This window comes from Polistes dominula, unplaced genomic scaffold, assembly GCF_049000335.1.
Source record: "Polistes dominula isolate Pdom_NZ unplaced genomic scaffold, Pdom_raw_medaka contig_49, whole genome shotgun sequence".
NCBI classification, from domain to species: Eukaryota; Metazoa; Arthropoda; class Insecta; order Hymenoptera; family Vespidae; genus Polistes; species Polistes dominula.
Genome location: NW_028300914.1, coordinates 4,133,703 through 4,151,286, shown reverse-complemented (window position 1 = coordinate 4,151,286; position 17,584 = coordinate 4,133,703). Strand labels below are relative to the sequence as shown.

The following is a 17,584-nucleotide window of genomic DNA, read 5'->3' as shown; positions in this document are numbered from 1 at the left end:
TGGTGTTAGTAGACATTTCGAAAACACATACATGCACAGATACATACACACACACACGAATATACATTTGGTAAGAGAGAAGGTACGCGCGAGCAGAAGCGTGTAAACCGTCCTCCTTCTCGCACATCGTCTCGTCCCCTTAGCTTTCCACTCTTTTCCTAACCACCCTCAATCCTTCCCCTTACCCTTTCTTTGTGCAGCATCGTAGTAGGTACGTGGTGTGGACGGTGGCGGAAAGCTGTGCGCGCCAGAGCACCGTGACAGGGGGTGGATCGGAAACGCGCATGCTCCCATAGCCAAGAATCTCCCCAGTCAGGGTAAATCTGCCAACGAACGTAGACGTGCCTGTGTGCCGGGTTGATGGTGTCCCATATGTGCATGAACGATGTGATTATTTCACGTTTTCAATCAGCCGGCAACTAAATTACATTTTATTAAAGGACAAACCCATCAAAATTTCACCATAATCGTAATAGATTGTTCGTATATGATTATAAGAAGAAATTAAAGGGTAGGGGGATGATTTTTTTCTTTATATGGGTTCAATCGATCAATGTGATTAAACGAGATCAGAGGATCAATATATACGGTCCCATATTTAATTGGGACCGTAAACGAGCACCCCCTACCCCCTGGACAATAACCAATACTTATTATACTCTTTACGCTAACTGGAATTTATTTATTGGTGCGGTTTTCTCGTTAGTTGTTTTTTTTTCACTTTTCTTTTTAGTGAGCTTTCGTTGGTTTATTCGGTATCGTTATACCGATGGGATTGTTATTATTTGTTATATCGGATTGTGTAATTTGATCGTCATTGTGATTTTTATATTTGAACTCTAGGTCTGTTTAAATGTATAGATACTATGTACGTATGAAAAATAGATAAAGAATGTTGCGTTTATATGTTCTTATGTGACACTGTGCGAATTCATTGTGTTATCTGGAAAACACTTTTTAGACATTGTGTTATAATCGGTGACCACCCTTGGAGGATAAGATTTTCTTTTCTTAAATTGGATTCAGTGAATCAAGATTAGATACCATTTGGGAATGAAGATCAAAGAAAGAGAAAGAATTCGTATATTGGTGGTACAGTTGAAATGATCTTTATTGATTACCAAATACTTTGAAATGGTGGTTAAAACGTTCAGAAAATAAATACGAAGAAAAAGATAAATGATAAGTGATCGTAAAGTGATGATAGGACAAGTTTAAAGAATAGAAATAAAGAAGTGACTTTTTTAGTGGATAGAAAAAACAAAACGCACATTTGGAAAAATATTTTGAAAAAAGAAAAGGAAAAAAAGTGATATCTTCGATATTTTTGAACTATCGACTAGAACTTTTCTCATAACGATACTTGAAAACGTTTATCGAAAGGAAATATATATATATACACAATATTAGAACGATCTTCTTTAGGAAGTTATAACTTGTGTAGGGAAAGGGCTGATTTGTGTGCTTATTTGTTCGCGTATATTCGTTAAGGCCCACATATACATAAACACACACATATATATATACACTCATATACACACATATACATAAAAACGCATACGTAGTCACTTTGGGTGTGGAATTTACGGTGTCGCAAAAGTTTCGAAGATCGAGTGGTTTATTTCACTTTGGCAAAGTGAAACGACAGTTCGAAAGCTCTTCAGATACTTCGATCGATCTTTTTTTTTTATCGATCAATCGATCAAATTTCTTCCTCTTCCTCTTCCTCTCTCTCTCATTTTTTTCATGTTGTATTTTTTTCTCCCCTTCTCCCGTGACGTGTATCACAAGTTGGACAAACCCTTACACACACACTCACACACATACACACATACACAGACACGAAAACGCGAAGAGATAAAGTTACAAAGAAATAAACTTTAAATGATGGAAGAACTAATGATAATAATGTGAATCGTTTGAAAAAAAAAAAAACAAGTGGACAACGTTTTAACACATAACTTCTTGGAAATGGCTTTAAGATGGCAAGCCAGACTCTCCATCGCTGCCATACTGTTCATGTGCACCGAAGGTAAATTTTCTTATTTATCATTTTTTTAACATTTGTTTTTATTTTTGTTTTTCATCGATACAAAAGTCATTTGATTATTTTAAATAATCCTTCGAAAATGCACACGAAAAGAAAATTTGTAATTTAAAAAAAATTACATTCTCAGGAAGTGGTTAAATTTTTTAAATATATTTTTTTTTCGATGTATATAATGTTTAAAAATATAAACGTCGAAAAATAATACGACATCGGATATAATATGATTTTAGTTATGAAACAGGAATCCAAGTTATGCATAAGCCAAACTTTTACTGCACGGCAAAAATTTCAATTTTGTCGCGTAGAAATTTAAATTGCTATGCATTAATTTTTTTCCAAATCAAATTTTTTTTTTTTTTAATTTCAAATCTGTAAAACATGTCATCGAGAGAAATGCTAGATCGGAATTATAGGAATTTGAATTCGTGATAAAAAAAAAAGAAAACAGAAATATTTTAATTATAAAGCCCAATGTTTTATTAAACCTGTTTTTTTATTTATTTTTTTTTTTATTCGGCTTCAACTCGCAATGCACAAAAAACGTTTTCTATCGTAATTAAAAATATTACCCAAAATGGTTTCATTGAATTTCGATATTTTAGAAACTTCGTCTTCATTCTGATCGTTAAAATTATGCACAAAATAAACGAGTCCAAATATATTCCGTAAATTATCGTTTGAATCGAACGAATTTTCCTTTCCAATGAAATATTTACTTTTAGAATACGGTATAATATATCGGAGTCATACTGTTTCGAATCAGATCGAACGAGATCAGCGAAATTACATTGAATATCTCAACTAGAATACGATCAATGATGTGAAATCATTTTAACACGGACCAATAAAAGAAATGAAAAAAATTCAATCAAAAGAATTTTGAGATAAAATAAAATTAATAATAATATGTTCTCAAACGTGTAATAAATTACATTGTAATTAAAAACACCGTTGGATTATTCTAATGTGTAGAAAATCATTAAACTAATTATTACATCCGAGTATGTACATTTAAAAGAATATTTTAACGTAAAATTAACGAGAGTCAGTTTTCATAATCGTTCGAATTTTGTAAAATTGTATAATATCTTAATTATCATATAGAGTTCACACACATATGCAATGAGCCACAGAAATATTCCTACCTCTATTATCAATTTCAAACAATCAATATTTACTCTTTCAATAAAATATTTCAATTTATTTTATATAGTATAAATATTTCTTAAGATAATTAAAATTTTCGTTGATATAAATAATATTAATAATTAAAATAAATTATCTTTTTGCAAAAGAACATTTTATTATAAGACAAATAAAATTGTATAAAACTGATGACCAATCATTTCAAAAGAATTATAAGATCAATCAAGTATTTTTTAGAAAAATAATCAGTCTATTATTATAACATTTTACGTAGATGCAAATATTCCTGTAAGATCAATTTTTGATGTGATTGAAAATTTAATAATCCTAAAAAGAATTTTATATTGGTAATGATTATTATATATGTCATAAACTTAATTTTAAAGCTTTGCATTACAAGGAAATATCAATTATTTCAAACTTATAACGAGAACAAATACGAATACTCTTTCGACTATTTACCATACATACATAGATACATACATACAATGATTAAATTACATAGATATTTATTAATATAAGTTCGATTGGAAGTAGATAAATATTAAAATCTCTTTCGGAATATAACAAGCAGTTAAGAAACTTTATGTCAAAGGTCGTTGGTCTTAATTAAATGGGCTTGTTGGGTAAAGGGTTGATTGGTTAGTTGGTTGTTTCGTTCGTGAACTTAAAGACGTCGAAGTTGCATCTTAAGATACTTAGAGAAATCGAAGTTGATACCTAGCGTAAGGGAAACTAACCGATCGGTTAAAGTCGGTGTGTAGATAATTCTACGTTGTTGGTCCATCCAAGTGAATAATTCAATATTCTCCGAAACAACACGCGAACGTTGTTATATATAAACGGAAAGTTATTCGATCGAAGCCACGGTATTGGGCGATAAAACGGCATAGTTAATGGAATTACAAACGTTGGTTGTATGTGCGCTCGTTCGCGATCCTAGTTCAATGCACATATAGATACGCGTACAACGATGCAACTTCGACTCATGCATTATTCATAAGTTTCCTCGATCAAGCGTTATACGCGTGGAAAATGAATAAAAAAAAAAGAAAAAAAAGCAAAAAAAAAATAAATAAATAAAAACGCCAACGACGACAAGGACAAAAAATAAATTGAAAGAAAATAAAAGTGGCGGGCTAGGGGGAGGGGGCTTGAATGTTAGAGTAAAAGTACGTAGAAAGGAAAGAAAGTTGAAATAAATTAGCGCGTGAAAAGAAAGGAAAAAAAAGGATGAAACAAAAATGAAATAAAAAACAGGGGAAAGAGTTCTTCAACCGGATTCTCCTTCTCTCCCTTCCCCTTCTTTCCCCTACCACCACCCATCCATTGCATTTTATTTTCTCGTTCGTTCTGAAATCGTATTAAATTCTTTTGGGAAAAAACAGAAAAGAAAAGGAAAAAAAAAGTCACGTTTAGAAAACGTTGTAACGATTTCGGTAGCAATTCTAACAAGTTGAAATTAAAATCGATAGTAACCGGAAAAAGGGTAACAGGAGTTAAAATCCGGGGGCTTGGAGGGTTAGGGTATGGGTGTCGAGTTAGTTATAGAAGTAACATACCTATAAGGGGTTAACGTTTCGTGTAATAGGCAGAGCTTTACACCCCATTTCTACTTTTGTCGCGAACGAAACTAACAACTTTTGCAATTTCGTTCGACGGGGCGCGAATTGTTCGACTCTACTACTATGGCCATGTTCGCGGGGAGGGGGAGGGGGGACTACGAAACTTCGGAACGGACAAATTAAACGGTAGTGCAACCGCATCGAGAGGGGGTGGTAACAACCTCGCGGTAACGTTCGTGGCAAGCCGCGAGACGGTGTCGTGCTTCTCACGTCGAATATCGCACGAATGAGAATAACTTAGATGGAATGGGGAAAAGAGTTGGACGTTATCCACAGGTCAAAGGTTAAAAAAGAAAAAGAAAAAATGAAACGTTTAAATTGGGTCAGAAATTAGAAAAAAATATATAGATTTTAGATTGATGAGATTTTTTTTTGTTTTCTTATAATTCGGTCAAAATTAGCGTACTTTTTTTTTTAATTTCAATAATTATTAATCCATACATGTATTTTCGTGTAAGTTTCATTAATAATTTTGTTCTATTTATTATTTATTAATGTGGGATTTTATTTTTTATTTTTATTTTTAATTTCATTTTTTTTTTGCTTATTCTAAATTTTAAATATTATTTGTTTCAATGAATTCGTTAAATTTCATTCAGATAATTTTATTGTATTTATATTTGTAAATGGGTTACATCAAGGTTGCATAATTTTGAGAGAATACACTGGTATAGATAAAATTTTTGTATTCCTTCGATGATACTTCTATTTATTGGGTCAATATATATTTTCAGTCGATATTTTGTAAAACGTATTACAAATATATTCAAGTTTCTCGTGCACAGTATTATAAATAATAATTTGTTAATATTTGATATAGAGTGTTTGAGTATTTATGTTAGGGGTAGCGTTGCATCGGAGTTACATTTTGATTTAGGGTATACATGAGATATTTTACTGTGTATAAATATCGATCGCGCAAATATTGGAAAAAATAAAATGGAACAAAATTGTACAACCTTAATACAAATGTTTAACAAATTTGAACTAATTTCGTAGGTTTAAGCAAAAATTGTCTACATTTATTCAGCCCAATTATCTAAAACTATAAACTGAACATATAGCGTTTCCAAAATCCGATAATACCGATAAGATAAAGTCTACATAACAACTTTTGATACACTTATATGTATATAATTACTTCTATCATTTCCATTGATCAATCATTCCTTTACGTGACCGTAGCAAAGTTTCCATTAGAATTTATTTCAACGAAACTAACAACACGATTTTGACAAATATCACTAGTTCAAGAATTCCATCAAAAATAAACAAATTATAATGAAAATAAATTTGCATAGTTATCATTATTAATTAATATCATTTATGTTATTTTCCATTAAGGTTGTTAAGGAACTTAGATAAAGAATTAAATGATGATTATTAGAGTCTTCAAATAAATAGATCCCCTAAGTTAGATTATTTTCAATTATATTACGTGGCTAACAATAAGAAAATCACTAGTCTCTCACGTAGAGATATAAGAAAAAATTTCAAACGATCTATATATATATATATATATATATGTATACATCTATTATATATATAAAACGGAAAAGCGCTAACGTCGTCGTTGTACGAAAGTTTAAGTAGGTTAAACTGAGAAACGATCGATCCGTTCTATCGTTGTCCGTTATCGGTCTTTCTATATTCCTAAGGCGTTCTGAAACGCAGCCAAAATGTCATCCACGTTTCGATATACTATCGATATGCTCTCTGTTCCTAAATTTTCTCACTTTATATGTTCCTCGTGCATTGACAAAATAAAACAAAGATAAATAAAACATGAACGGAGAAAATAATATTTATCAAATATCTGTCACATAAATTAATATTCCTGTCTAAAAGATGAGCATATACTTAATTCAAAATATTATAATATAAAGTAAAAAATAAATTATATCTCGTACTGTAACAATCCAAAAAATGAAATAAATAATAATATTTTACATATATTTTTCCCTTTTGAAAATAAAGTATAATTATTCGAATAAGGATATTGTTGATTATTTTCTAATACTATACTTTGATATTACCTTGTTAATTATTTTTTGCAATTTATTATTATTTTATAATAGATATTACTATATATTACAAATTAGTACGGTATAGTAAAATATCATTGAATATTACTGACACAAATTTGTTTTAAATTATATATAATATATAAATTGTTATATTACTTTAAATGACTATAACAAAAAACTGATATTCTGTATGGATTGTTCAAATAAGTTCATATGTAATTTGTGCTAATTTTTTTATTTGTTAGATACACGTTTAAATTTGTATGTGGATATCATTAGAAAAAAGGTCAATGACCTCTTATTATACCATACTACTTACTTAAAACTTAAATATTCAACGTGTGCGTGTGACTTATCAGAATGGATCGTAGAAGAATTTCACGACTTTACCAACCGAGTCACCCCAAGTGTTACAACCTGTTTTCTCTGAAAGTGTTAAGGCTCGAGGAAAAATAATTTGCATAGGAAACGTGTGTTGGTTGGTAGAACAAAGTATATTACTACGGACCGTGAAGTGAAGTGAAATATTTTTGTTCGAATACGAGTTAAAACACAACTATCATTGAAGATCATTCTCATATCTCACTATAATTTTCAATCATTCTATTTTTATTTTTTTTTCTTTGCAAAAAAATATTCGAAAGATATTTTGCGTTTATTTGTAACTTGAAATAATGGAAACTGTTGTGTCCAACTTGTAAGATTATGACAAATGTTGCGCGTGTGTGGTGCGTTTGTTATTTTTTTTTTGTTTCCACGATACGTTATCTCTTGGACAGAGTTGCGAAATAAAACGAAGTAATTTCATCCTCGTGAAAATCGCGTTTTTTCTTCTTTTTTTTTGTTCTCTTTTTTTTTCTATTCTACTGTTATTTATCCGTAAAATAATCTTTCATCGTAAAAACTAGACGGAACGTCGTAAACGCCGCGTGCCATTCGTTAACTAAAAAATTACTTTTTTCTTTTTTTTTTTAGTTTTACAACGAAAGTGAACGAAGAATTTTCTTCGTAACGTAAATTCCAATATTTAACAACATATTATCGTAAACTGTGTTCAACAACGAATTTTGAATAAATTCCAAATATTTTTTGTAAGAACATTTCTTTTGCTAATAAATTTCAATTTTTTTTTTTTTATAAACAGCTCGATCATACTTCTCTTTATTTGGAATTTTTTTTTCTATTCTAACATTTTGTAAGTCAAAGCTTATTGAAAGTTAAAAAATTGTTCGGGTCGTTAGGAGGGTGCGATAAAACTTCGCAAAATTCTTCCACAAAGGGGAATAAGGGGTAGACGTTTTTTTCCATCTTCTTTTTTCTTTTTTTTTTTAAATAACGACGTTACAGAGAGATAGGCGCGTAAATGGGGGATTCGAAGGAAGATACGCAAAAAAAGGGGGAAAAAGGACGAAAGTAAATGTTTTTTTCGTTTTCGTCGATCTTTCATCAAAATAAGTAGCTCACAAAGATAGGGTATTGTCATAAATATAAAATCAGGACAAGAAAATACGAGGAATCTCGTTTCTGATTAGGATATTGAACGTAGCAATCTGTTTCGTTAAATTTAGATTTGAGAAGATATATTAAATATTATATGTCATAACACATTGTGTGTGTGTACATTTGCGAAATATTGATTCAAATAAAAATCATTTTTTACATTGTTTTACGTTACCACGTATGATATATAAAAAAAAAAAGAAACAAGAAATAATTAAATCATTTTTCTAATTTTATTTTTAACTACGCAAATTTATATTTTGAATTATGTTTCATAAGTTGATCTTTTATCTTGATTCTAGAAAATAATTTTCAAGTTTGTTATTTTTGAAATTTCTTCTTGAAACGTAATAGCTGCTTTTTTAATCTTAGGTAAGCAAATCTTTGATAAGAAAAAATAATAGCGCTTGTTCTTTTAATTTATTTCCATTTCTAAATTTGAACTTTTTTATGAAATCTATTTTCTAACCTTTAGTAAATGCATCCTTGATGAAGAATGTAATTGCATGTTCTTACAAAATAATGTGCTATCGTTAACCTTCGTCTTAGAATAATATTCATAATGTACGATGAATAAAAATGTTTAGTTAAAAAAGAAAACAAAAATAGTAATTTCATATTTGCTATTTTTAAACTACGATTTGCAATGTTTCATGATCTTACCATTAGATAAAAAGGAAAAGAGAAAGTACAAAGTAATAAAACATGCTTCTCGAAATGGAATTCTTATCTTGAAACTACAAATAATATTACATTAGTTGAAATTATTTTCTTCAATGCCACGGTATATAACTTCGATGTTTACTTATATCATTGATAGAAAGAAAAAAAGAAAAAAAATAATAATATAATATTTTTAGCAAATATTTGTCATAGATTACATTTTCAATTTTCAAACATTATTAATTTTCCTCGCTTATATACGCCAAGATAAATACGATCGATAAGAACTGAACGATTGATAGAAAAGTAAATTCTATTTAAAACTCTAAAGAGAAAAGTTAAAGTGGAATTCGACAAAAAGATCGATCGATTCAAATTGATACGAACAACACACGCGCGACTCTTACATCGAACCAACTCAAAGGAATATCTTTCGTAGAATTTCCTTTTCTGGAGAAAAAAAGAAAAAAAAACAAAAAAAAATAAAAGAAAAAAAGAATAGATTTGCATTCTATCATTTTCATTGAACTTTTATTTAGGTACTTGAGATACGCGGAAGGTGCAAGAAAGGAACGGGGGGAAGTAGTTGGGGGGTCAAACGAGAGATTATTTCAAAATGAACTCCGTGGTTGTTGGCAGGTGTTCCGTCGATCTCTCGAAACTTTGTCACGAAACTTCGTTCAAGGGAATCGTTTTATTCCCTCGTTCCTCTTGCTCTTACTCTTTCTCACATTCCTTCTCTTTCAACCCCCTACACACACACAAACACACACAAGTGCGAGCACGCACACAGAATATTCGTTCAGTGGCACATGAAATCAGACAAAGTATGACGAACCTTGAAATAACTTTCCACAATAATAAAGCGCAACCCTGACAGCGTGCATCTTCACTTTAATCTCACGTTTCTCATTTTCCTCCTCATAATTCGCACAAAAAAAAAACAAAACAAGAAATAAAAAAAAAAACAAAGGAAAGAAGAAAAGAAAAAAAGTGTGTGCATGTGTGTGTTAGAGTTAGGGTGGAGGGGGAGGTGGTAGACTGTCCAGTAATTATTTTTTCATTTTGGAAAATGTCATAACTAGGATTACATTTTACAAAGAGATGCATTTGCTTATATACACACACCTACACGTATGCTCATATATATACACCCATTTATAAAATTCTCTCATCGTTGAAAGAGAAAGATTTCTTTCTTCCTTATTTTTTCTCCTTTTCCTTTTTATTCTGTTTTGTTTTGTTTCCTTTCTTCTTTTTTATTTCTATTTTTTTTCTTCCTCCTTTCTTCCCCCTTTCTTTTTTTTTATTTCTGAGAACAAAAAGAAAAAGAAAAAAAAACATCTCGGATTAAAAGTTTCGTTCGGCGTACTTGAATCTCACCTTATCTTTAGGGTTGTGAGGATACAATGAAACGACTCGAAACGAAAGCACTCACTCGTTCGTACATTCCACTTTCTCGGTTAGAAGACGAAAACGAGGAAGTTTGTAGTGGTAACAGTGTCCTCGGTCTACATTTTTACTAGGAGGAAACCTTATACGAGATGGTCCGACTTTTCGGAGAACGTACTACTTATTGAAGTAGGACAAACTTTACTCTAGTCTGCGAGAGTTAATTCTCTCTCGCTTTCTCTTATTTTAAGTATGTACCACGAACAATAAGAAAAATATTTTCATGCGTTGTGACGAGAGTATATCATTAAAGGATTATTTGATTTACTTAATTCCACACATGTACCAAATCTTATACGAGACGGTCCGACTTTTCAGAGAACGTACTACTTATTTAAGTAAAACAAACTTTACTCTAGTCTGCGAGAGTTAATTCTCTCTCGCTTTCTTTCATTTTAAGTATGTACCACGAACAGTAAGAAAAATATTTTCATGCGTTGTGACGAGAAGAAATCATTAACTGATTATTTGATTTACTTAATTCCATGCATGTACGAAATTAGTTTGGAAATTTCCCGCGTGACAACTTTCTCGCTATCTAACCGAACTCTTCCCCTTTCCCTTCCATTCCTCTTCGATCATCATCAAACACTTGTGCATAACTTCCTGAATGTTAAGCTTAACCACATATTCATCAAGATTCTATTTTTGTACAATTGCATGCCTGTGAAACTATGTCATCTCGTGATAATAATTTACCAAAATTGCAATGTCGTATTTTGAATTACATTTCATTCAATAACTCTCTCACCTTATCACCCTCCACCCGTTTTTTCTCGTCGTTCGTTCATTTATAAGACTACAATGAATTGTGACGAAGTTTTGTTGAATTATTAAACCTTTATTTGATGTAGAAAAAAAAAAGATAAAAATGGTTCTACAAAACTGTACTTTGTCAGAAAATACATTTATTCGCGATATAACGTAGAGCTTTGAAATTGTAGCTTTATAATAAGACGAGTTTGAGTTATATTAAAAGATCTAAGTAAATACGGTTAAATAATTAATGATGTTAAAGGTTGGTTTTGAAAAAAAAAAGAACGTTTTACTCGAATCCTTCTTTCGGGTACTTTTCGGAGAATTTTCGAATACGAACTCATACTCAATGTACGTGTATAAGTACTCAACCTAAGTAGAAATGCACGTGGATGTACACGTAACACACGCAATAGCAAAGTTCGCGATCCCCGAGTATAGCCACATTCGGGTTACATTGCCTTGTTACGTGGTTGCAGTCAGCTCACAGAGGGAGGAAACATTAAGTTTCTCCGTGTTTTAATTACGAGTTGGGAACGGGAGCACCCTCGACCTGGTTAAATGCTAACGGTAACTTGCTACCTCGGAGTCTTCCTGTGTTTCCGTGTCACATGACGGATTGACTATAACCTTATGTAGAATAATGGAGAATCATGAGTTATTGTTTTCTAACTTGTCATGAAGTTTTCATATTCTATGCATATACATTTGAGTCAATAATTATTAACATTGTGTAATAGGATTTTTTTAAATCTTTTTTCCGTTACGTGTACATTGACAATTGTCAGCGAATTTTCTTGAGTTTCCTTGTCACCTGACAAACTGACTATAACCTCATGTAAAGTTTTATATATATATATATATATATAGAGAGAGAGAGAGAGAGAGAGAAACGTGAGTTATTCACTGTTCATTTTTATTCTATTCCTACACATATATACTAGAATGAATCAATAATTATTAACATCGTAATGGTATTTTCTTTTGTAATGTTTGTAATACTGTTCTATAATATTCATGCATTAGTATTTATAATTTTGTTTTTAGTATTAATGTAAAAGTTTGAGCACGCAAATGTTGGTTATATTTTGCTTATTTTGCAGTTAAAACTTTGCAGTTATCAATTTTTGTTGAACTTTTTTTTAAGGTTTGTTATTGGTTAAGATCTGAAATATCAGGAAAATATTTAAAAAGTAATTAAAAGTTTTAGGATTTTGTGTATCGGATAAATCTTTAGATTACATGATAGGGACAACTTGCTTGTTACTCGCCATTGATGAATTGGTAAAACAACGATAAATAAAATGTAAATTTAGTGTGTTGTAAACTAAACAGTAACATATACAATATTATAAATTAATAATATAATAAATTTATAATATAATATGTACAATATATTAAATATTATTATATGTTATATATTATTAATATATAGTTATTAATTGATTATAATTAATTATAATTATATTATAATATTATTGATTATATTAATTATAGTTATTATTTTAAAAATATCACATATTTAATTAATACACATACCCTTTAATTGAGTATTTCATTGAAATTTAAGTTTAGTAACGTGTTCCAGATTTCTAGTAAGGTTTTAGAAAATGTCATTAATCATTGAACTTAGCTACGGTGAATGGAGACGCCCTTCTTTCGTCGTTCTCATTACGATAGGGTAGAAACTAAGGGAGAAGAATGTCAAACCGTTAGGCTTATATATATAGAGAGAAAGAGAACCCAAGAAGAAGGAAATCTGATCGGGAATCATTAGCTACAACCTTCTTACGGGAATGGCTTTTACTTGGGGATTGGTATTTCGTGAGTGAGTGAAGAAAACGTTAGTTCTAGACTGTATAATTTATTCGAAACGACACGACGAACCAATTTGTCCATGTAACTTCCCTTCCAAAAAGTTGAAATACATATATATATATGTATGTATATATACCTTTATATACATGTGGGATTTAGATATCTTTCTAAGTCAGATCAAACGACTCTGAAATCTAATACGTGACACTTGAGCTAAATTGATCGATCAAGAAAAAAAAAAACAAAAAAAAAAAGAAGAAGAAGGAAAAAAGAAAAAGAGAGAGAAAGAGAAGCTTAGAAAACGATATCGGAAAGTTAAGTAGCAAAGCATTAAATTCTTATCACCGATGTATCCGACGGTTGTAAGCACGTTGACTCGACCGATAAGCTTAGCTTTAATGTTCGATAATTTCTCAACATGTTTCATATCTGTTCCAACCCACCCCCACTCTCCCATTTATGAATTACTTACATCATTCTTATCTTCATGACTTAAAAACAACTTCCACGTCGTTCTAGTACCTCTACGCATAATTATAGATTTTCTTCTTTTTTTTTTATTATTAAATCTTGCAATCTTTATAGACTAACCATATAAGTAAAAGAAAGAACAAGTATGTTAAATTTTCGCAGCTTGCTACACGTTCCAACAACGGAACGAAGTATTGTTAAAAAAAAGAAAGAAAAATATATATGTATATATATAACAGACACACATCTAAGATATAAGTCACGCGAGAAAGGCCACATGTGATTAAATTACATTACCCCTTTTTAAAAGAGATAAGGTTCAAGATTTATCGTGCTTATTTATCTAAAACTCGAGCTTTAAAGCTACCTCTTATATACCTTCATTTTTTTCCTTCTTCTTCTTCTTTTCTCTGTTATTTTTTAAAAAAAATTGAACCAAAGTCGACTACTTTCTTCGAGTAGTTCAAATGATCACCGAGATAAGAATTAATTGTAGAGAGCCTAAAGATTTCAAATGATTTTTTTCCTGCTTTTTTTTTTTTTTAATAAACGTTCAACGCACTAATAAGTAACTATAAAAATAGTAGTCAAGATCGTCGAACTTTTTAGTTGTTACACATCGTGTTATAAAGTTATCACGAACAAAATAGTCTCTTATGGATTTAACATTCTTTCTCAAATAGTATTTTCTCTTACATTTCTTTCGTGTGGTTGTTCTATTATCTCGTAGTTGGTCCCAGAGCAACATAAATATTCAAAACGTTAGCATTCAAGTAAAACTTTATCTGGGTTCTTTCCAAACAAAATTCGATCGATATACATATACGTATAAGAGAAATATAAGTCATGATATTTCTAGTATTAAAATCTCAAATTTTAAAAACATTCATTCATTATTGCAAAAATTTTACTCAGAAACAGAATATATGGAATATAAAAAAAAAAGAAAAGGAAAAAGCAAATATTAGATTACCAGCAAAATTTATGCAATATTATAAATATTGTTATAAATAATAATTGAATCAAAAAAGATAATTTTTAATTTATTATATAATATTCATATATACATATAATATTATATAATAATCGATAAATAGACTCGACAAATATTCTTAAGTTTTATATGCATATAAAAATATAAAAGTTTAAATTTAAAATTATTATCATTTAAAACTCCGATAAAAGTACATTCCAGGTAATCCAAAATCTACATTTTCTTATCCACTTTATTCGAAATTCATCGAATTCACGAATAACAAAGTTATCGGTTCTTCAAGCACATTTCTCCTATTTCCTTCTATATTTTTAACATGTGATAATATACGTATGATTTCATATAACATTTTGTGGATAGAATAAATAGTGTTCTCATCCGTTTTCCATCAGCAACGGTTTATGGTTGGACTGCAGTAAGTGCTAGCAGCTGTTGCCGTATCCCCGTTGATGTTCTTATCCCAATAGTTCCATCCGCAAGCAAGCAAGGAAGGAAGAAAGGAAGGAAGCATGGAAGCAAACGCATTTTGCTTTTCCATCGTTGCTAACCTCGAATAGTCCACTCCCAAGAGGACTATAAATCACGGACATTTCGTTCCATTTTCCCTATGTAATAACGAACATAGAAATAAAACGATAACAATGAGTTTATCGCTTTCTACAATAACAATAATAATAATAATAATAATAATAATAATAATAATAATAATAATAATAATACATTTGAAAAGTAAAAATGAATCATCTTTTAAAATTGTAAACGACAATTTTTTAAACTAATCGATAAATAATTCAACAAATCATATTGAATCAAAAAAAAAAAAAACAAACAAAGAAAATTATTTCCATTTTCCAATCAGAATATTTAAATCTCAAAGTTCTATTCATTTTCTGTGTCAACCTAACGTTTTCATCGTAGTCATCGTTATCTTGGCTATCATCTTCCAACTTTTCACGTTTTACGATAGACTATTATGGTGAACGCAATCTCTGTTGGATGTCTTCTTCGTAAGTTCAACCTTACTTGCAGCAATAACGTGAGAAGTCGTTAGGGTTGTTGGAGAATGACAGAGAACGCAATTACTGCTTGGACGTTCCTGTTAAAAGAAGAATATAAAAAAGAAGAAGAAGAAGAAGAAGGGAAAAAGTAAAAAAAAGTAAAGGAATACTAGTCTTATCGACAAATCCTCTTTCCTCGTAGAAGACTAGCCGAAAACGAATGACTAGCAATTTGTAGGACGAATTGGGTGCGAGACTATAAGTCAATGCTATGAACCAGTCACAGTCTTACTTTCCCTTCTTGTTACTCTTACGTGATTTAAACTTCTTTCACTAGGTATCTCCACTTCTTCGTTTAGTTTCTTATCTTTCTTTCTCTTTTTCTATTTTTCTATTTTTATTTTATTGGATTTCTTTAAATGCTACGACGTTTTTACGAGCACTACTTGAGGAGGAGGGTGGAGAGGTGGTAGTGGTGGTTGAAAATTAAAGAAGGATGAAGTTAGAAAGTAAAAAAGAATAAATCACACTGAAACGAGATGGAACACGAACACCATAGACCAAGGATTTTGCAATCATAGTAAAGTGTCAGCTCACGTAATCTTCTAATGATAACTCCTTGATAATTTCTATCTCATGTCAGTTTATTCGGATTAGATCTTTTCTATCTTTCTTTTTTTTTTTATTTTACTTTAGTTTAATACTAGCGTAAAGATAAGAACGTTTCTTCGTGTTACTAACAAGAATACTAACAAGAACAAAATGAAGATGAAGAAGAAGAAGAAGAAGAGGAAGAAGCTCTTAGTGTTCTCGTACGCTGGAAAGCCGCGTTATAAGCTCTTCCCAAGCTTAGTTACGACTACGAAATTAATTAAAACGAGAGAGAGACTGAAGTGTTTGAAATAGCAAGAAACATCATTTTCTTTATGGTTAGATATAGAAGAAAATCCCATAAATCGCGACATCTGCTATTGAATACAAGTATGATTGACGCATAAAAAGAAAGACAAAAAAATAGATAGTATAAAAGGGAAGAAAAGAAAAGGGTGAGAGAGAAAAAAAATAGAGAAAAAATGAAAAAAATAATATGAAAAAAATAGAGAGAGAAAAAAAGATAAATGAACCATAAAAAAAAGAAAATCAGATAAAGAAAGATAAAAGAAGAGAAAGAAAGATAATGATAAAAAAAAAAATAAGAAAAAGAAAGAAAGAAATAAAGAAATGAAGAAGAGATAAGAAAGAATGGAGAATATTTTCATAAAAGCAAAATGGGGTTGGGAAATATAATCAAGAATACTAAAAGGGGAAAACGAAACGATAGCATATAATTATTATTGAATACATCTTTTTCTAAGGGAGTAAAAGGTAGTATTATAAAAGCTTTCCTTTCTAACGTTCATAGGTGGAAACCATTGGTTCCCTTAACCTTACAGTTCATTTAAACTCTCCCTACTATTTCTAATTCATTCTTGCGAGGAAACGTAATGAGCTCTGATCTAATCTAATTTCATCCAATCTCCCTCCGGCAATAGCAACGTCCCAGGACTATTAAGGGTTTGCTAAGCACCAAGGTATAGACACTTTGTACCTAGGTTTGTACGTATTTGCGTGTATATATATATATATATATGTATGTGTATAATATTGCTCTCTTATATTGCCAAAGAACCTTTTTTCGTTTTTATTCTTCCATAGGAACGTACTGAAAAGATGATTCCCTTTCTTATTCGAATTTTCAAAGAAAATTTTTCTCATCCGGCAAGTCTCGAGCGTTTTATCCAAAAAGAGAGGGAGATAGTATGCGTGTTACGAGCTCCTTTGAGTTTTAATTTTTGTTCAACTTCCTCTTTCTTTCCTTCTTTCTTTACTTTCTCTCTCTCTCTCTCTCTATCTTTTTTTATTCATTTCCTACTTTTCTTTCCTTTCCTTTTCTTTTCTTTACATTTTTTTTCTTCTCCTTTCATCGTTGTACGTGTCCGTTTTACTTTCTCATCCTCCGTTAACCCTCAAACCCCATCTACTACTATTTTCACTCGATTTTCGAAGTGAATTTTTACCGAATTCTTTATTGTAAGATATTACGA

At 30.5% G+C, this 17,584-nt stretch overlaps 1 protein-coding gene across 3 annotated transcripts in view; it reads left to right on the top strand.

Annotated features, from left to right (window-relative positions):
• Window positions 1–308: 308 nt before the first annotated feature.
• Window positions 309–17,584, top strand: part of LOC107069043 (zwei Ig domain protein zig-8) — a 53,925-nt gene continuing 36,649 nt past the window's right edge. Inside the window, exons 1-2 of one of the 3 annotated variants that reach the window (XM_089169975.1) lie at window positions 309–479; window positions 844–2,032. In XM_089169975.1, coding sequence (XP_089026101.1) covers window positions 1,972–2,032 — 61 coding nt within the window. In that variant the 5' untranslated portion in view covers window positions 309–479; window positions 844–1,971. Of the gene's footprint in view, window positions 2,033–17,584 lie in introns of all 3 variants that reach the window. The other 2 variants (XM_015325975.2, XM_015325974.2) reach the window with 2 other exon arrangements.